At 36.5% G+C, this 21,576-nt stretch overlaps 1 protein-coding gene across 3 annotated transcripts in view; it reads left to right on the top strand.

Annotated features, from left to right (window-relative positions):
- ATIM (timeless family protein) overlaps positions 1–21,576 on the top strand; it is a 119,614-nt gene that overhangs the window by 42,191 nt on the left and 55,847 nt on the right. For all 3 annotated transcript variants that reach the window (XM_089406000.1, XM_089405999.1, XM_089406001.1), the window contains exons 10-16: positions 15,793–15,971; positions 16,882–16,963; positions 17,883–18,455; positions 18,563–18,957; positions 19,170–19,274; positions 19,840–20,145; positions 20,266–20,343. In XM_089406000.1, coding sequence (XP_089262126.1) covers positions 15,793–15,971; positions 16,882–16,963; positions 17,883–18,455; positions 18,563–18,957; positions 19,170–19,274; positions 19,840–20,145; positions 20,266–20,343 — 1,718 coding nt within the window. The remainder of the gene's footprint in view (positions 1–15,792; positions 15,972–16,881; positions 16,964–17,882; positions 18,456–18,562; positions 18,958–19,169; positions 19,275–19,839; positions 20,146–20,265; positions 20,344–21,576) is intronic.

Below are 21,576 nucleotides of genomic sequence, written 5' to 3'. Positions count from 1 at the left end.
AAATATAACAAAAATAATTTTCTTTTTTCTTGAATAAATACAAATATCAAAAGTACATTTATCAAAACCGAACCTAGTTACACTTTCTTCAACGCTCCCTCTTAACTAGGGAGGTATTCATAGATCATTACAAGGTGTTTGGCTATTTTTCAATCTCGAAGAATTCACATAAGAGAAACCGGATTGGCGATCCATCTGTTATAGCATCATAGTAACCAACATTGTCCATAGCAAGGCCTTGACTAACAACTCTCTCATAATATCAGAGCACGATGTTGGCGAGACCAATGGCTTATAGACACCTTAATCATTGTCTCTCAAGGTACATACCCACCCTGGTGTTCACTGAGTATGACTTTCTAGGACTATTCTTGTCTTGGGTTCCCAACCCTCAAAGAATATCGGTCCTCTTGCCTACTCTTGTCTTGGATGCCCTTCACATCCTCAAAGAATATCGGATGCCAGATGATTACCCAATCCTCCCATTCTTTCTTCCCGAGTGAAGACAAGAATGTTGTGTCTATCTCTTCCTCTTAATTGAGAAAGACATGCCCAAGTATCCTCTGACAAGGATCTTGTCCAAGCTCCTTTGAAATTGGGAACTTGATATAACTCCCTCTTAGCTAGGGACTCGTCCATTCATCAACTACTTCTTCTTTGTGGGTCCTTCAGTTGCTTGATCTCCTTCCTTCCTTTGATGTCATGAAGTCTTTTGTTTAAACTTCTTCTTGATAGGGCATTGACCATCGATCACTTTCCTTCCTGGCTTGTCATGTCATTGTTCCTTCGTGGAAAGTGTCCTTCTTGATGTATGTCAGGTTCTTTTGTCATCTGTCTACTCCTTTGTCATCTGTCTATGCTTTAGAATACTTATTACATAGATGCTTAGTTGCACTTGCTTGTTTACATTCTTCAACTTAGTAGCTCTTCATTCCGTCATCCTGACATTGTTTCAACATTCAATAGTGCTTTTGTTGGATGGCTTCTTCATCATGACATCTTTGTAGAGTTGAATAAGTTATCTGCACCTTAATATCTCCAAGGCCTTCATAGGTGTCAAGGGTCCTTTGATCTTTTTCTTCCTTTGTCAGAGTTGTCATGCCTTCTTTCGGGAGATGTCTTTAATGGATCTTGTCAGATAGTGATTCTTTATGACCATGGTGTTCTTCACATGCTTGATCTCTTTCTTCATTTGCTTCTTCTTGAATTGTTTAGATAACAACCTTATACTTCCTCATGAGAGCACTTTCTTCATTACCTACTTCTTGGACTAGTCAACATTTCTTCTTCACTTGCTTCTTAGTCAACAATCTTATACTCCTTAGGAGAGTATTTCTTCTTCACTTGCTTCATGGAGTAGTCAACAACCTTATGCTCCTTATGTGAGCACTTCTCTTGTTGACTTGTACATGCTCTTGAGTATGTCTTCAGTGAAAGAGATCTTTTTGTACTTGATCATGTCTTAGATCTATTCCCATGACTTTAATAATATATAAGATGACATGACTTTACCTTTTAGTGCATACATACCTCATCTTGATTCTGCTTTGATCATCTCGGCATCATTCGATGGTCCTTCTTGATTGATGTAGCCCTTCTTTGCTTCATCCATTCTTGCCTACACATCATTCTTCCTTGTATTCCAAGAATGGAATTCTTGTTGACGCATTTGCTCTTATTTATGAACCTTCTTTTGAAGATTCTTGTCATAGGATCTTGTAGATCCTCATCTTGCAAATGTCTCTTTCTTTTGATGATGGTGGCCTTCTAGGATTTACAATCATGATCACTTATTCTTTTATCATGGATGAGGTCTTATAATAGGTATGCTCCTTCTATATGAATATCTTGAGCTATATGTACACTATGCTCCTATATTCTAGAAGATATTTCTAACCATGCATTTTGTTCTATTTCTAAATGCTCCTTCTACATGAGTATTTTGAACTCTATGTACATCATGCTTCTAGATTCTAGAAGATGTTTCTAGCCATGCATTTTTATTCCTTATTTTGCTTCTTGTCTTCTTCTTTCACCTCTTGAGTCATGTGAGCTTCTTCCCTTTTTCTTTTGTTGTTGTTGTCCTTCTTAAGTTTTGGACAATTCCTTTTGTAGTGTCCATATTCTTGGCATCCAAAGCATTGGATTTTGGACATATCTCTATTGTTTGTTCTTCGTGGACCAAATTTGCCAAATTTTCCCTTTTTCTTGGCCATGGTTGCAAATGCTTGCTCCTTTGATCCCACATCCTCTTTTGCTTTGAGTCTAGTTTCCTCTATCTTGCATAGAGACCATAATTCACTTAGTGGGGTAGCTTCCTTCTTGGCATATATGCTTGATGTGAAGTTGCCCCAATCCTCAAGTAGAGCATTGAGTACTATGGTTGTCATTTCTCTGTCAGACATGACTTCTCCCAACTCTTGAAGTTGATCCCTCATCTCAGAGATCTTCATGAAATATGGAGCTATTCCTTCCTTTGATATCTTCATCTTATACAAATCATTTCGAAGAGATATCACTTCTCCAACTGTGCTTACTGAGAATAACTCTATTAGCTTGTCATAGATTTCTTTTGATGTTTCAAGTTTGGAGACATAAGGAATGAGAGAGTCTTTGATGTATTCTGTTAGAATCCTTTGAGCTCTTGTCTCATCCTTATTGTACTTGGCTAAGGCTTGAGTTTGTTCCTTAACAAGGATATTGATGTTCCCTTTGATGTGTTCTAGAAGTTCATTTTCCTTGAGAAGTAAATCAATCCTATTCTTCCATGCAAGGAAGTTAGTGGTGTTGATCTAGGTTGTCATTGATGTCAATATGGCAATATTCTTCTTCTCTCCCCCTTTGACATCAATGGCAAAGGAGTGCTCTGGGACTCCCCCTATCAAACTGCTTCTGTTCTTCATGAATGGTAGATCTTCACGGGTCTGTGACTCCCCCTGTCATAGTGCTCTTCTTCTTTTTACTCAAGATAGAGGAATTGATATTTTATCATCAATTTGCACATTATTCCCTCTTCATGTTTCAGAACTGCTTTATCATGGCTTCAACAATGCTTAAGGATGCTCTACTTTAATGCTTTCATTTAGATTGCAAACGGCCATACACCAAGTGTCCAAGTCCAGGCTTTCATGCTTCAATCCATATTGATGTCTCCATAGGCAGAATTGAGAGACCTTCATAGTCCGAATCAAGAGAAAATGCCCTTGAGATTGTCTTTCTTGCTATCTTTCTTCAGATCTGAGTTCCTTTGTGTCTCTGTGCTTCTTCTTAAGTTACTGCCATCTAGTATTCAATCATCATTGCATTTGGACAAAAATGTGAGGGGTTGTGCCTTACTGTTGCTATATTTCTTAAGTGATCTGTATCAGCTTAAGTTATGCTTGACTGCACAACATTCTCCTTCCTATGAGCCATATTTTCCTTGTGTTCTTGTACATATCTCTGCAGATTCAGATATCCAATATGTGACGGAGGAGTACAAAGAGCGGAGGAGTATATATATATATATATATATATATATATATATAGATATATATATAGATGCGATATAATAACACGGACCTGCAGCTCCATTATAAACCGCCTTAATGTAATATCGCATCCGCTGTGTCGCTAGTCTCAAAGGGCTGTCACCCTCGAAACCTCCAATTGCGATATATAATTGCGAACCCGATGGTCCTATTATATTGCCCCCTTATGATATATCGCGTCCGTCATATCGGGAGTTATGTATCGCAGTGTTTAAGCCTTGTCACGTTAAAACTGCGATAGCGATGTGCATGCGGACCAGACTACACCATTGCAATATAGCTTAATATAATATCGCGTCCGTAGGAGAATCGGCCATCGGCCATCGACGATGCCATGGTCTCGATGTGTAAAGGACCCCCAGAAGCCGCGATTGCCGATTGCGATAAAGCATGTGGACCCAACGGGCATATAAATTATGGTTTAATACCATATCGCATCCGGTCCATCGGAGCAGTGGAGGATCGGCCGTCGGCCATCGGCGGAGTCATGGGTGCTGATATATAAAGGACCTCACGAATTGCCGATTGCGATTTAAGCTGCGGACCCGATACAGTATAGTTGCGGGTGAATTAATATTGAAGTCCGCCCTTTAGCCATTTTGCCTGTGTTTCCTGTGTAAATGAATTTTTTGGCTTACGCGGCATTTAGAGGCAGAAATACATTAAGGAATGGTCCCGATAAGTTCAGGAGGCTGAAATAATGTTGATGGCGATTGCGATCAGGACGTGGCAGGTCCGTTAAATAATGCCATCCTTGTGTATGCCTGCTATCATGAGAAAACAGGAGCGCTATTACTGTTTTTTGAATATGTGTCCTCTGCGTATAACTCAGTTCTTGCCATTGATTCAACGTGTCTTGTGAGCATGAATAGACAGAGGGAACCGAAAGATGGGAAGTTGAAGAAGCAAGCGAGCACAGAGGAAATGACAGCGAGCGTTGAGGAAGTCTAAGAGGCGGTGTAAGAGGAAACGAATGGATAGAAGAATGAGGAATGCATAAAACAGTAAAAACACAAGATTGTGGTGACCGTTGGAGTGGTGAATGCTGTTGAACGCTGTTGAACATTTTTGTGGAAAATAAGCTGGAGGAGACAGAGGGAGCGAGAGGATCCAACAGAACAGAAAGAGGGCCGAAGGGCCAACAAGACAACAGACAGTTGAAGGGGAGAAGTAGCCAACAGAGAACATAAGCTTGAATAGAAAGTTGTTCTTTATGCAGAGCTTAGTGCAGCTAATAGTAGACTGACTAAAGCTGTGTGAAGACATTATCAGAAGTCATGAAGGGTACTGGACACTCTGTGTGGGCAGTATGAAGAATTGGGAAGACTACTTCATAAGAATACTGGCTGTCATTGATGCTGTAGCTTGGAGACTACAGAGAAGTTGTAAATAGACAGAACTCAGCAGAGAAGAGTTCTGAGAGCAAAAGATTATTATCAAAAGTGCCTTGACAAGATTGGATTAGAACCCTTGGGGCTGGTGCCTTAGAAGTGAGAAGGATTGGAGTCCTTAGGGCTGGTGCCTCATAAGTGAGTAGGATTGGAGTCCTTGGGGTTGATGCCTCAGAAGTAGGAAGGATTGAAGTCCTTGGGAGTTTGTGCTCCTAAGTCCAAGATTGGTGTCTTGGCGAAATAGAGTTGGTGCTCTGGAGGTTGGAGCCTCACCAAAGTCCAAGTTGGAGCTTGGCAACTGATTGTAACCATCTATATAATGTATCTATTTTACCGCACAATTTATATTAATAAAAGCATTTATTCTTGCTGTTCATCTTGTGTTCTGAATATATATGTTTTAATTGGTAAAACAATAGTGGGAAAAAGAAATACTGATTCACCCCCCCCCCCCTCAGTATTTCCAACAAGTGGTCCCAACCAATTTGTTGCTTTCCTTGCAAAAAGACATTGAGGTATAATCAGTAGGGGACATATACTTACTTGATAGAATTTGAAAAGTGGTGGACTTGCATTTTTCTTGAAGGCTTGATGGCTTGCCTTCCTTAGATCTTGATGTTCTTCAAGTTTCTTTCTTCAAATGGACTTGTTTGATTGCTTGATGACTTGGCTTGTAGTGCTTTTCCTTTTGAATATGGTGTGGGTTGATGTAGGTCCCTCCTTGATTTGCTCTTCTTGTAGGTGCCTTTATACAAAAGGCTTCCCCTCCTGCTTTTGTAGTCTTCTTTTAGTCCTTTCTTGTTCTTGATGTGATTTTGTAGATGTCCTTGAGATGTTCTTCCTTGATGAGTCACCTTATGAGTGTTCTAGAGATGCCCTCTCCTTGATGTGTCACCGTACCTCTGATACCATGTTGAAGAATCAAGGGCAATAATGTATAGTAGGATTCTTCTAGACTTGATAACAATTTGTGAAGCTCTTTTACAATTTATCTTGTTAGCTTAATCTTCTTCTCTTCTTATTAATGCATGTGTGTTTACTTCATCAAACTGCAACCAAAAACATAAGAACAAGAACACAAGATGTTGGCTCTTTGCGAGGGCAAAACCTCTCTCTCTTAGAGAGGAAAACCATTTTTCTCATTACATCAAATACATAAAATCATGATCACTTATGTCATTGTGAAGACCAAACCTAGTTACATATTTCAACACTCCCTCTTAACTATGGAGGTAATCATAATCCATACAAGGTACTTGGACATTCTCAATATGTAGAATTCTCATAAGAAGAGGTAGATTGGTAACCCATTGCTTAGCATCATATCATCCAACATTGTCACATAGCAAGGCCTTGACTAATAGCTCTATCTCTCCACAAGATCAGAGCACAATGCTAGTGTGACCAATGATTTATAGACACCTTCATCATTGTTTTTCAAGGAACATACCCCACCCGGGTGTTCACAGGGTATGTCCTTCCAAGACTATTCTTATCTTGGATTCCCAATCCTCAAAGAATATTAGTCCTTTACGACTACTCTTATCTTGGATCTCCTACCACATCTTCAAAGAGTATCAGAGGCGAGATGCTTACCCAATCCTCCATTCTTTCTTCCAAAGTGAAGACAAGATTCACGTGTCTATCTCTCCCTCTCAACTAGGGAGGATATGGCCATTCCTATGAAGGAATGTACCCAAGCTCCCTCTTAACCAGGGACTTGTCCAAGCTCCCTCTTAGCAAGGGAGTTGCTTCCAAGTTCCTTCTTAACCAACAACTTGCTTCCAAGCTCCCTCTTACCTAGGGACTTGTTTCCAACATCAACTATCTTTTCTTTGGTGGAGTTCATGGGACCTTCAACTGCTTGTATGGCTCCTCCATTCGAAGTCATGAATTTTATCTTTATCTTTATGGAGCCTTCATCTTGTAGGGTATTGGCCATCCAACACTTTCCTCAAGTTAGTCATGTCATCCTTCCTCTTGTTTGAAAGTGATCTTCTAGTTCACATCTTGCTTTCCTTCATACAACTACCTCTTCCACGTTATATTTCCTTCAAGATCTTCCATGCAATCACATGAGTGGTAGTTGTAGATAACATCTACTACTCCCTTTTGGTAGCCCTGTATCAACCCATCCAAATGTTGTTCAAAAATAAAAAATGAACATCAAATCAAAATTACTTTTTGTGATGGCCCTTCATCATGACATCTGCTTGTTGCAAAATCAACATCCTGCATACATATTGACACATCTCCAAGATATTCAATTGTCAAGGGTCTTCTTTCTTTCCAGACTATCCCAAAGTCTTCATATCTTTCCCATGGAGATATCATGGCCAGTTTTTTTAGTCTTCGGATGTTGATTTTCTTTTTTGTAATTGCATCTTGCATGATCTCTTCTTTCTCTCTTCACATATTGCTTCCTAGGAATTTCCATTCACAATTTCTTCATTTTTGTCAACGAGCTCATATTCCATATGGGGACATATTATGTTGATTTCATCTAGTCAATATGTGAACCATGCCTTTATGAATCCTTGAAAGAGATCCCTTTTCTTTGATCATACTCATGAGGTAGAGTATTTTCCCATGCTATGATGACATGACTTAATTTATCAAACATATGCATACATGCCTCTTTTCTTCTTTTGGTCATCCAGACTTATTTCAACAACTTCTTTCTTTTGATTGAAAGTACTTCAGTCATCTTGATCTGCTACATTCCCTTGTCATCATACCATCATTCATGAATCCCATCTAAGATGGAATTCTTAGCAAGACGCTTCTTCTAAGAGAGGAATCTTCTAATGAAGATTCCAACAAAGGATCTTGATTATCTTCATCTTGCAAATACTCCTTCCCAATGATGTATGATGAGTTCTATACTAGATGACTCTCTTCTACTCATAAGTTCTACTTATGCTTCCAATGAGGTTACCAAAAGCTACTTCCTTCTAATGATGATTGCCATTTAGCCATAGACTTCTACTTCAACTATCTTTCAAGCTTCTTATGATGATGTCATGAACTCTTGCTTCAATCGTATGCTCTTATGATGCCATCTACTAAAATGATGCATCCTATCATGTTCCTAATGTTTCCTACCATGATAGCTATACAAAAACTGAAAAGAACTTGGTGGAGAAGATTATCTCAATCATAGTAGAGATCTTTCACTTCTTCCTTATTTGATTTCTTCTTTTCAACTTCTTCCACTTCTTCAGTGATATGGGCTTCTTCCCTTCCTCTTTTGTTGTTGTCCTTCTTAAGCTTTGGACAATCTCTCTTGTAGTGCCCATATTCATGACAACCATAGCATTGGACCTTGGCCATATTATTCTTCTTTTTTTGAGGACCAAACTTCCCAAACTTCCCTTTTCTCTTAGCCATGGCAGCAAATGCTTGTGTTTGTTCATTTGATCCTACATCGCTTTTTGCCTTCAGCTTGGTTTCTTCAATTTTGCATAGTGACCAAAGTTCATTGTATGGAGTAGCTTCCTTATTTCCATAGATGCTTGATGTAAAGTTGCCCCATTCCTCTGGTAGTGCATTGAGCACTACGGTGGTCATTTCCTTATTAGACATTATTTCTCCCAACTGTTGTAGTTGGTCTCTAATTTCTAACACCCTCATAAAGTATTAGGCTATTCATTCTTGTTTTGATATATTCATCTTGTAGAGTTCTTGTCTTAATGATATCACTTCTGCTGCAATGCTTATGGAGAACAATTCTACAAGTTTGTCATATATTTCTTTGGATGTTTCCAACTTTGATACATAGGGAATGAGGTGATCTTTGATGGAGTCTATGAGAATCCTTTGAGCCCTTACTTCCCCTTTCATGTACATTGTAAGAGCTTGAGCTTCTTCCTTTGGAGGTTTAGTGATTGGTCCCTTAACATGTTTTGCAACTTCATTTTCTATGAGGATCAAATTTGTCCTCTTCTTCCATACAAGAAAGTTTGATGCCCCAACTAACTTGTTCCTTTCCATGAAAAAAGACATTTTGATAGATTTAGATGTGGACATAAAGATACATACTTGAGAAGAACTCCTTGATGACAATATCTTCAATCTGTTGCCTTCTTGATTTTTATGATGATATTGATAAAATATGTCTTCTTGATGAAGGTGTCCTCCTTCAAAAGTGGTCTTCCAAGAGAAGGAGATCACCTTGATTTCTTGATGATGATGATGATGATAATGCCTTCTCCTTGCCTTTTTCTTCAAGATGCCCCAATCTGTATTTATTCTTTATTTGAGTAGAGGTAGGGTCTCCTGAGGTCTCCTTCTTCGAGGTGATGATCGTGCAAGGTTCCCAAGAATGCTTCAAGTGTAGAGTCCTTTGAACGAACTAGGGTTTTTGAGGTCTTCTTTAGAAACTTCCTTCTTCAAGATGATGATGTAATCCTTGTCCTTGTAATGCCTTTGAGATGAGAGGTCCTTGATGATTGATGCTCTTGATGATCTTCTAGTGTTTTGGTCCTTGAGTGTCCTTCTTTAAGCCGTCCTTCCTTGTCTTGTCACCTTAGCTCCGATACTATGTTGAGAAATTTAGGGACAAGAATATAGGGTGATTTCTCTTCTTTGATAATTGTTTGTGATGCATTTTTACTTCACTTAATTAGCTTCTTCTTTCACTTGTTATTATTAGTGTTTTTCTTCATCAAACAACTACCAAACCATAAAGAACAATAAGACAAAGGACACAAGATATAGGTGATCAGCCAGGGCCAAAACCTCTCCAACTCTGAGAGGAAAACTCGCAAGAATTCTTCTTCTTATAGAATCTTCAATTGATGAATTCCTGATCTAGACCCTTGACCAAAGAACCTCTCCAAGACCAATGCACAATTCTTTCCTTGAAGATCTTTTCTTCCTTTCAAGTCAACGCTGGTCAAACTGATTGCTACACCTCTGTTTTTGATTTCTTCTTCAATTCAGCCTCTTATTACAGGCCTGCAATTTTCGGCATGCCTGCAATTTCAGAGATCCCACTTGTGTGAGTTGATTGGGGCAGATTTGTGAGGCTTCTCTCCTTTGTCTTAGACACTTCTTTTGGTGAATTCAGCTAGCAAATACACTTCTTCCTTGGGCTATATTTTGGGTCCTTCAGGTTTGCAATACCTAACTGCAGAAACCCTAGATGCAGTCATACACGTGAGATGAATGACCCAAAAACAATGCTAAAAGACTTCGACCTTCTTCCCCTTCTCTTCGTTGCTCAAGAGGCTTTCTTCCTTTCCTGTTCACACTTCTCTCCTTTTTGTGGATGCTTGATGGATGATCTCTTGAGTGAGGTCGAGTCCTCCTATATATAGGCTCCTCTCCCATGCTATTAGGCCGAGTTGTCATCATTCCTAGGTCAACATGTCCTTCTAGATATGCCGATTCCTCCTTTTGAAGGTTGACTTCTTGTAGCACTTGTGACGAGGTCTTGGAGGGTCTTTTGACTCTAACATTGACTCAAATAAATTTCCTTACAATATGTAACAAGCCCCAAATGGGTCTTTCATACATGACAATGGTTTTAATGACTTGTAGACTCAATGACAAGCCCTAGGAGCTCACAATGAGAGCTTGTCCTAAAAACAGATTTCCTTAAGCATGAAACCCATGCCTCAAGATCAACAATAATAAATTTATTTTTCTCATTACATCAAATACATAAAATCATGATCACATATGTCATTTTGGGATTGAAAGAAGACGGGTTCTTGGATATATTGCGAGTATTTTTGTTAAATATCTTTTATGATTATTGCATTTAATGAAATATGGCTAGGTTTTTTTTTCCTTGTCTAAAAGCATATGTTTACATGAAATGCTTGGTAATTACTGCATGTTTTAATTTTGTATCCTTGAACTCCCTAGAAAACCTCATAAAGATCCTTTTTTGTAGTGAATTTCTCTCCTCATAAAATGACAGTTAGGGTTAGGAAGTGAAAACTAGGGTTTTCCCCCTTACTCCCTTCAAAAATTTGATATTTCCATGGTTAAAGTTCATAAGACTCCATCGACCAAGTAGGGGGAAATAATTGGCAACCATCTTGATGACCAAAAACTCCAAAAACTTTATATTTCCCTCTCTCTCTCTCTCTCTATTTTTGGCCCTTCAAGGAAAGCCACTAGGGTTAGGGTTAAGGATGAATTCAACTAGGAAATGAATGTTGGAGCTGATTTGGCACTCCCCAACTTTGCTCGATCCTACAAAATCAAAATCTAGTATATTGCAAGGTAAAAAGTTTCTCACTAGGGCTGATGTCATCAACCCTCGATAATTCTAGGCCTTATAAAACCCTAATCCTACACAAAAGCTTTAAATTAGGGCTATTTGAAGGTTTGTCACACCATTGGTTGATCATATCTTTGTAAAGTTAACCTTTTCCTTTTGCTTGTATATCTAGATGTGGCTGTAACGAATAAAATATATAAATAATATAAATATAATGTAAATGATAATAATCATAAATAATAATTAGTTAAGTAGTAATTAGGTTGAAGAGGCATGTCTAAATGAGACATGACTCTTCATGAAGAGACACTTGCTTGGTATATAAGCAAGCCTCTCATTCTCATTGTAAATCATTCTCATTCATTCTATTCTTATTCATATATTTTAATATAATATTTATATCCTTAATGGATAATTTGATATTCCAAGTTTTTTGGAGTAATTAATCTGTAGAAGGAACTTTGTTCGCTTCATTTGGTATCAGAGCCACGTTGGCTGATCACCAGGCCTTTGGCTATCAACTTATCATCAACTTCGTTGCTGTCATAATTGAAGCGTTTTGCTACATATTGGGAGATTCTCCATTTTTTAGGTCTTTGGCCATTATTTAAGAAAAAATTAATAAAGAATAAAGAAGAAGGGCATATAAAAAAAATAGGAAAGGAAATAATATATTCCGAACAAACCAAAAAAAAGTGAAATATATATATATATATATATATATATATATATATATATATATATAAGGGTGTTACATTATTGATAAAAGTTTATAATAAAGATAAGCGGGAATCTTTTCAAGTATATTTAAAACTTTTTACGTGGAGAAGCCCGCGGTTTTAAAAACAACCCATGGTAATTGCCCATGGTATTTTAAAAAGTTAAAAGAAAAAAAAGAAAAACAAAAAACAAAAGGAATACATTTTACTTTTTACGTGGAGAACATTTTAACGGAGGTTTTAAAAACAACCCATGGTAATAGCCCATGGTATTTTAAAAGTTAAAGAAAAAACAAGGATACAAAAGCTCTTACGTGAAAGGTAAATATTACTTTTTACAGGAGGTTTTAAAAACAACCCATGGTATTTTAAAAGTAAAAGATATTTTGATAACATTGGAGAAAAAAGGTGTGATCTAAATAATTTTAATCGTTCAAATCTAAAGATTGTGACGGTACCAAGAGTCACGTCTCATCCAAAATTTCTGAGAAAAAGAAATATTATTATAATTATAAAAAGGGATACTATACAAGCCTTATATAGTTACATATAAAAGGAAAAGCGGGTCTCAAAATAATTATATATAAATTTTATATAATTATAATTTTACAATATATATAAATTAAAATTATATAATATATATAATTTATAATTATATATATTAAAAAAAATTATTATTATATAAATTTTTTATAAAAAGAGAGTAAAAAAAAGAAGAGAGAAATTATATAATAAAAAAAAAGAAAAAAATATGGAATCCTTGAGTTGGGAACAAAAACAATCAATCGCAAGAGATATAGAACAATTAATTACAAGAATGGAGCGACGGGCTGAGGAGAGAAAGAGAATGAATTCCTTCTTAGATTCTCTATATCCATCATCACTTCCACAGAATGATGTTATCCAGTGTACTGAGAAAGTGCAGCTAAAAGATCAAGAGAATGACAAAATAGCCAAGATTCAACAAAGCAAGGAAGTGTTAGAATGCGAACATAAAAATCTTGTGGATATACATTACAAAGAAATAATGGAAAAGGACGAAGAAATTTCTCGTCTCAAGGACCACGTCGAAAAATTACTAGCGCAAGTAAAGAAGACTAAAGTCTCAAAGAAAGAACTCAAGCAACATTTATCAGAACAAGAAGAGGAAAATTTGCATTTAAAGAACCTTAATAAAAATTTATTAGAACAAATCAGAGATCTAAAAGATGAAAAACTTAAAATTCAAAACACTGAAAATAACGCTGATGAATCAAAAACCGAAGAAATTTTACTGCTGAGAAACCATAATCAAAGTCTGCTCAATCAAACTAAGAAACTTAAGGAGGATAAGAAAGCATTAAAAGATAAGTTGGAACAAGTCACTCAAGAAGAAGTATTGAAATCTCCAGTCACAACAATTCAAGTTGAAAATAAGGGAACGAATACCGATCCAGTGAATATGACAACTCAAGAAGACAAGTCAGTTGAAGAAACGACACGCTTAGATGTTGCAGTTCAAACAATGGACATCCCAAGTGAATGTTCCATAACCAATTCAACAACATCTTCACCAAAAGAAAATCTACAAACTTTATATCGTTATCCGAATCACGAGAGTAGACAAATCAACCAAGCTACGTATCAGGACCCTTCAAACCAAAGACAACAAATTAATGTTTCAGAGAATAATGACGTAACATCCATCCAGTCTTACACTGACAAGTCGTTACAAAATTCCAGTGATCAGAATACTATACAGAAAATTAATTTGGGATGGTGTGATCCCTTCTCGGTGCAACAATTCTGTTTGTCACTAAGAAGATCATATCAGCTTGTATCGACGAAGATGACTGTTCCAAGAGAAAGACTTTCAAAGCCGAAAAAGAGATCAAGCCTTTTTTCATCGACAAGCTTTGAGGACAAAGCTTTTTGAGGAAGGTGGCAATGTAACGAATAAAATATATAAATAATATAAATATAATGTAAATGATAATAATCATAAATAATAATTAGTTAAGTAGTAATTAGGTTGAAGAGGCATGTTTAAATGAGACATGACTCTTCATGAAGAGACACTTGCTTGGTATATAAGCAAGCCTCTCATTCCCATTGTAAATCATTCTCATTCATTCTATTCTTATTCATATATTTTAATATAATATCTATATCCTTAATGGATAATTTGACATTCCAAGTTTTTTGGAGTAATTAATCTGTAGAAGGAACTTTGTTCGCTTCAGTGGCATTGTTGAGCTACATCTTGAAATCCTAGGCCACAACCCCTATTTCCTAGGCTTCTTCATAGGTATGCTGTTCCTTATTACAGAGAATTGTGCCTTGTTCCAAGTGAGAAGTACCTTGGTCAAACTTCTTGAAGTATCACTTTGATCCTATCAACCTAGAATACCCTTAGGTGATCTATATTGGGAAGCCTCCTGTGTGATGAAATTCCATTAAAGAGCAAGAGGTGGAGTGGTAAGGTGACAGTGGCATCCACCTCATTGTTGTGTCTTAGTTTGGCTCTTGCCTTGTGAGGTCTCTCACAAAACTTGCTAGATTTTGAGGCAACAGGGACCAACCAACAAATTCAAATTTTGCAATAAGAGAAAAAAAATAATAACGCTAGGACAACAATAAATAGCGCAGCCCTGAGAGGGAGTAAAACTAGCCAAGTACAAGAGTGCTAGACAGAAATAGAAGTGAAGAACAAGAGAGTAGCTAGAGTTTATGGTACCATACGCTCAATCACTTTTATAGAGAATTAAAGAATGATCACAGGATATAGAATACTACAAATGATAGTTGTGTATATATACACAACTAAAGTGTTTGTGTGCTTTCCCCAATAGGGGCTTTGGGCCCATGTTGGCTAGGTTGGCCTTAGCCAAACTTAAATATAGTAATGAGATCAGCCTTAGCTGAAAGTAAAGTTGACAACATTTTCAACAGTGGAAGTGGAGCTGATCTACTTATTGTCAAGTAGCAGGCTTCTCTAACCATTATTGGATTTTTATTAATGTAATATTAGAACCTACGTTTAATTCCAATGTTTGGACCATATGTGTGTAACTCTCTTTCTGAGGTAGTACAGAGTTTTAAGAGGCAAATTCTACAAGATCCACCCAAGACAAACCTTGTTAGGCTAATCACTCTGTTTTTTCCCTCTTAGTAGAAGATCATTATAAGCAACATGCAGAGTCCCATGTGACATCAACTTCCAGATTGGTGAGAACCCACACTTCTAGACTTGCAGTGGGCAGACTGGTTTGCATTAGGGTCTCTAGTAGGCTTCATTCACAACACAGTTTTGTCGCTTGCCCCTCCATCATCTCAAGTACACTGAGCTCCATCACAAGATTCTTCTTAATGGTGTTGAGCATTAGAAGAATTGCAGCAGACGGTTGACTTCTGCTCAGGATCACACACCCTGGTCTCGTCAGTGTAGGTTTCTTTCTGGAATTAATTATCGGATAGTGTATTGGCCCTTTCTCTTATTCTTGCTCACCTCATTCTGCTTCTAACTTTTACTTGCCTTGATGTCCACATTTTTTACATTTGTTTGTCACTATATTATTTATGATCACTGTTGTCTAGCTATTTATCTTTTTATCCTTTTTGTAGATTAGTCATAGGAGTTTCTTTTGCACTCCTGCTCTGTACCTATTATTGTGGTCATTTGTTGGACATTCAAAAAATTATCCTATCTCATCTCATTGTAGTTTATAAGGTGTCTGCCATCTGAATACTGTCGTTATAGGAGATTAATTCACATATTTAAGGCGTGTGTTTATGTTGCTTTGAAATTAATGCATATTTGGAGAATATGGACTTGCAGCTTATTCATTCCTTGCTACAATCATGTATTTTTTTTGTAAAAGTGTAAAATTGCGACTTTCTTGAGTCTTGACTAAAAGTTTTAGGTTTCTTGTTTGCAGATTCACATGTTAGATCTTGTGCTTAAAATTTCCCGCAATGGTTCGAGAGAGAGAGAACATGAGGCTCGTACTGCACGGATACTTCTTTATAAAGTGTTCTATGATCAGACTGAGAATGGAATTTCTGTGTTTCTTCGGACACTCATAAAATCCTTTGATTATCATAAACAACCACGAAGGTGAAGTTAGTTTTGGGTTGTGATCATACAACATATTGCTATTCTGCAAAAGGACTGGTATTTAAATATCTGATATATATATAAATTTTAAAACATAGTTTCTGGAGTTGTGGTTGTAATATATAATCAATTTAAACAGAAGAAGGGAATTGATATTAATAGGATCTTAATCGTCAGAAGCAATCGTGTTTCCTTGGTGTGGGAAAGATCTCGTGCTTGATTGATTGCTTGCATTTTGGGGTTTAAACTTTTCATCTCAAATGACTGGTCGTTTTGAATCTTCCAACATAATGTGACCTGTGCGTTCCTGTTTTTCCAAAATATCTTTATATTTTAGCAATGCCATTTAGTGATGAAATGACTGTTATTGAGACCCTTGGAGCATTTTTATCTTTATATATTTGGGTTTTTTTATGACCGACATTTCTTATTGAATAAGACCTTGACATTTTGACCAGATTTGGGATATTAGGTTAACTTTGAATTAAGTCTGTTAAATTTTTACTCTGTAGCATTCTGTCTAATGGGTAAGTTTGTACTTGTGATTTTTCTGCTTGCAGCTTGATACAATGTTTTAGATGTCTATTATGTGGAAGTATTTATTATGTCCACAGCTAATTTTATTATGGCCGAGATGTTCATGCTTAATTGGAATTGCTGGTTGAAATTGTATCTAGTGGACATTGGAGTTCTTCTGCTGAGCTAAGCTCCTGAATATGTTTTCTCCTTGCTTTGCTAATTTTTTGACCACTGCCCAGCTCAAATATTTATGTGAAAACAATAAGTTATAGTAAATAAAATTTTCAAGTACACCAGTGTCCAGGATTTTCATTACAACACTACATACAATGATCTATATTTTAACTTTTAAGTCAAATGATCATGTTATGTTTGTTTTCTTGTTTTGCAGTTACTTAGCAGATTTGGTGGAAATAACACATATCATGTTACGACTAATGGAAGCTCTCAAAGAAGCAGATGGTACTTTGAGGGTGTGTGAAGTCTTCTCATATTATGTTCCAGACATGGATTGTATTTTGAATAGCATAGAATTGTAATTTTATGTATTTTTTAAAATTACCTTAATTCTTATGCTATGTTGCACAAAACTTCTAGGAACCTGACGTTTTGGGATGTACCCGTACCCGAAACTCGGCTGAAACTCGACTGAAACTCGACCATAATGTAATCATCTATGAGAGTTAATATAGACTTGGTTTTCCTTCTAAATTGTCATCTATGGGTCTTAGTCCCCTTTTTTTTTTGCAAGATATTGTATTATTCACTTATTTATATATATATGTATGTATGTATATATGACGTTTCAGACAACGTTTCGGCCAACGTTTCCATTTTTGGGAGGTGACGTTTCTAAACGTACCAATTTCGGAAACTCCGAAAGGTTTCGATGTTTCGTGCAACTTAGTTCTTATGGAGTAACACATTGCATTCGGTATAAGACATGACGATAAGTATGGAATACTTAGCACATTCAGATCTAATAACACTTGCAAACCAAATAATCCATCACAATCCTTAAAGCTGCCAAAATACATCAATATACAAGTAATAACTAGATAAACTAAGATGGAAAAAATGGAATGTTTGGGGCTTATTGTGGGTAAGTAGACAGAATAAGAATGAGCAAAAGAGGGCAGGTCTGGGGTTCATCATTTCTCTTTATTTTGCTATTAGTGCTTACTTTAATCTTGAGTTCCATTGACCTATTTTGGTCATTGGTGGTCATTCATAAAATTTCATTTCATTTTTCTCTCTTTAAACACACACCCACACTAACATTTTCCCATTTCCTAGAAGTTTGAAGATGTTTTCCAAACTCGTATATGTTTTCTCCTTTCAGATAACTTAGATCCAACTATATTATTAATAAATTTACTTCTTCCATTTCAGGTTCTCAGAAAAACTCAGAAAGGGAGGAAGAAGAAAAAGATGGATGATAGTCAACTAGATCCAGTTCAATCTAGGGACAATAGTGGCTTGCAAGACGCCACTGAAGATGCGAGCAAAATGAAAGATTACCATGATGAAAAAGTAACAGATGGGACAGTGGAATTCCATAAAGAGAAAGATAACTCAGATGTGCAAACAGATGATGCAGAGCAAGGTGACAGGTTGTTCAAAGATGATAGAGATAGAAAAGTGCAGCACAAGAGCTCTTTGAATAATGCTGATGAATGTGAAGAAGAAGAAATAGAATGCATGGAAGAGAACTGTGATGATAGATCAGAAAACCTACCAGATGACACTGAAGGTATCTCAGAAGATGACAACCATGCAGGCAGGATAGAAGCAAATTTTGATATTGCCAAATATATCTCCTCTTTTGCTGACAACACTATTATTCAGAATTACTGTTGGTTGCTTAAATTTTACAAGACCAACTCTCCTGCCACAAACCATTATATAATCCGCATGTTGCAGCGTATTTGTGATGATTGCATGTTGTCACCAATGCTCTACCAGGTCATTTTAACCTTAAATTACAATTATAACGATCTTTGAGGTCCTGGAATGTTTAATTCCTTATTTAAGGTGTTTTTAAGATTCTAATGAAGAAATATTTTGTGCAGCTATCTCTATTTTGTACATTCTATGAGATTCTTTCTGATCAAAAGACATTGCAGTCAGACAGCTACAAAAGTATTGTTGAATTCCTCACAAAACTGTTGCGTACATTTTTCAAAAAGATGAAGAATCAGCCTTTTCTTTTGTTGGAGATACTTTTCTGGAAGACCCGTAGGGAGTGTAATTTTATTAGTACAGATCACTTGTTGTCTGAGATGAACAAATTGAAGAGAAAAGGGGATTCATCCAAGGAAGGAGGCCTTGCTGGTGCTCTGGGTGATGATGAAGCTGATGGCACTAACACGGGAAAGAGTACAGTGGGGTCATATAAGAGAAATCTTGCTGAAGCCCTTGGTGATGATGAGGCTGGGCTGCCATTAGATGAACTTGATCATCATGAGTAAGAAACTGTCTTCACTGACTGTAGATATGCTAATGCTAGTTTTTTCTTCTTTCTGATGGTTTTTCTAGAAGGCCACTCATGGAAACTCAATTCTCTTCTAATTTGCTACATCTTAGTTTTCCTTATTTCAGAAGTATTTTACCAGATTAAAGATTGTTTCCTGTTGTTTAGACAGTATCTAAAAAGCTACCTTCTTGGAGATTATTTAGGAAGAAGACCCTTGGAAAAGAGTGGAACAGGAGATCTCCTAAGAAGAGGAAAAGCCTTATTTTTAATGATGAACAAGAAGCTCAGATTAAAGAGCTTTTTGAGCAGTAAGTTTCTTGTTGTACGCCTCGAAAGTTTTGGTGAAGTTAAAATCCTGGCAGAAGCTTTTTTTTTTTTTGTTAACTTCATTTGTTAGTCTGTGTTTTCTGGAGCCTAAACTGTGTATATCAAAGGACATGACATCTCTATAATGTATAGCTGGAACAGTAGAATTGTGAATATAGAATTCAAAATTTTCTATGCAAGAGAGCATAGATAAATAGGTTTTTCTAATTATTCTTAATAGAGAACAGAGCCTGAAAAAAAATGTATCAAAAATGTTAGATAGGATTGAAGGTCTTAAAAGAATGCCTTTGCCATATGCAATGGAGTTAAGGATGTATTGTGGTAATTTGCTAGATCATGTGGATAGTTGTCTGCCCATATTCATGTTGTACATATCAAATTTATTCTACTGAAAAAGCATCAAATAGCACCACAAATAGATAAGCCAATCGATAGGCTATTTCTAATTTTATAAATGCATGTTTTGATCAGCAAGCTTGCATTATCTAAACTGTCCTGCAGGTTCATTCATAATCTTTATTGATTATATCTAATGTATTTTTACAGGTACAAAGGCAACAGAAGGTGCAGCCATATGATTGCAGAGGCACTTCATTCTGATGGAAAAATTTCAGCGGTCCAAGTTTCTCGCAAGCTTAAACAACTTGGTCTCAAGGTTGGCTCAAACAAACAGAAATCTCGAGTTGTTGAGCTTTTTAATGATGAGGATGATGAGACTGCCGAAGAAGTTGAAGATGGTGTTCTGGACAAGCCTCTTTCTGTTGGTATCCATGGCAAGACTGGCAGAAAAAGACAAATTTTGGATTCAGAGGATGACTCAGAAGATGCAACACAACAGACTGATCTGTTGAAGTAATTTCCAACATTCTCCCTATAGTTTTCTGTTGCATATTCTTTTGATTGGATTGCTGACTCAACTGTGAAAGGATTTACAGATAAGGAAATACTAATCAGAAAAATGTGATTTCACAGGAAAACAAGCAGAAAAAGACAATTTTTGGATTCAGAGAATGAGTCAGAGGATGAGACAAAACAGAATGATCAGTTGAAGTAGTTTCTAAATTCCCCACTATAGTTTTTTATTACATTTTCTTTTATTTGGTTGCTGTCTCAATTTCAAAAGGATATATAGATAAGGAAACAAGTTAATCAGGAAATTGTGATTTCAAAAGAGAATGGAGAAGGATACACATGGATCAATGATATAGATATATTTGTTCTTATGTATAATACTTCTTATAAATCAGATTTCTTTGAGAAGTAGAGGTATTCATCAAAATAAGTATTCTTATGTTTGACCCTCTTTGCAATTTTATTTGGTTCTTAATATTTTAACTTGTAAATTTAAATGACTACTGAAACAATGGCCTAGTGGATAGGTGATAGAGAATATCTTTCTAATTCTACATCAAATGCTTTCTAGGATGCAAGAACCAAAAGTAGTTTGAAAGTTTTATTCAAAATGTGGCCATTAACTAAATACATGATAAAATATCCCAGACAGGGAGATGTAGTTGATGGGCAGCTGTATACCACAAATCAAGTCTCGTGACATATTCAGTTTCTAGTTGTTGAGATAGCTACGAATGATGATTTATTATTTCTATGTTCTTTTCTTGAGGGGACTAGGGTTGGTGGGAATGCAACATTGCATTTTGTCTGAGACTTATTTGGAATAGATCCTGATGAGATTGTAGGTAGTTGGGCCAGTTGTGCTAAAATTTTACTCCCCTTCTCACTTACTAACCACACATAGCACACGCTATTCATAAAAGATTGTATTCATGAGGACAGATGTTTGACCTTGATTGTGGTTTAATGGCTATAGTTTCAAGCAGCCACAACTTTGTGGAGTAGGTTTTATGAAACCTTAGTCCTATTTAGGGCATGAAATATTGAGTGTAAATCACATGTACCCCTGATTAGTACCTTCTGCATTTTTGTCTAGTTGATTTCTTGTTTGTTTTTCGTTGGCTATTATCTTTAATTTGTGGGCTCATAACATTTGTGGCATTTTTCCAGTGTGTAGATGTAGATGCTCATTTTAGCCAGACATGTTCTAGGATATTCTTGTTTTTCTATGTGAAAATTTTCCCAATGCTTCTTTCTTCTTTTCCAACTCTTGCAGTTGAGCCATTATCCCAGTTAGCCTCTCTTCTTACCAGTTATCCATCTGGATGATCTTTTCTCCCAATTGCACTATGATCTTGTGACTTGTCCCAATCTTCCATGACAGCTGTGAGGTAGCCTTGGCATTCATCAAATTGGTTCTTTAGCAATGGC

Source organism: Pinus tabuliformis, chromosome 2_2 (assembly GCF_031772625.1).
Source record: "Pinus tabuliformis cultivar Carrire ecotype Pingquan chromosome 2_2, CPIR1, whole genome shotgun sequence".
Taxonomy (NCBI): domain Eukaryota; kingdom Viridiplantae; phylum Streptophyta; class Pinopsida; order Pinales; family Pinaceae; genus Pinus; species Pinus tabuliformis.
Note: the sequence above shows the minus strand (reverse complement) of the source record. Positions and strands in the feature narration are given on the sequence as shown.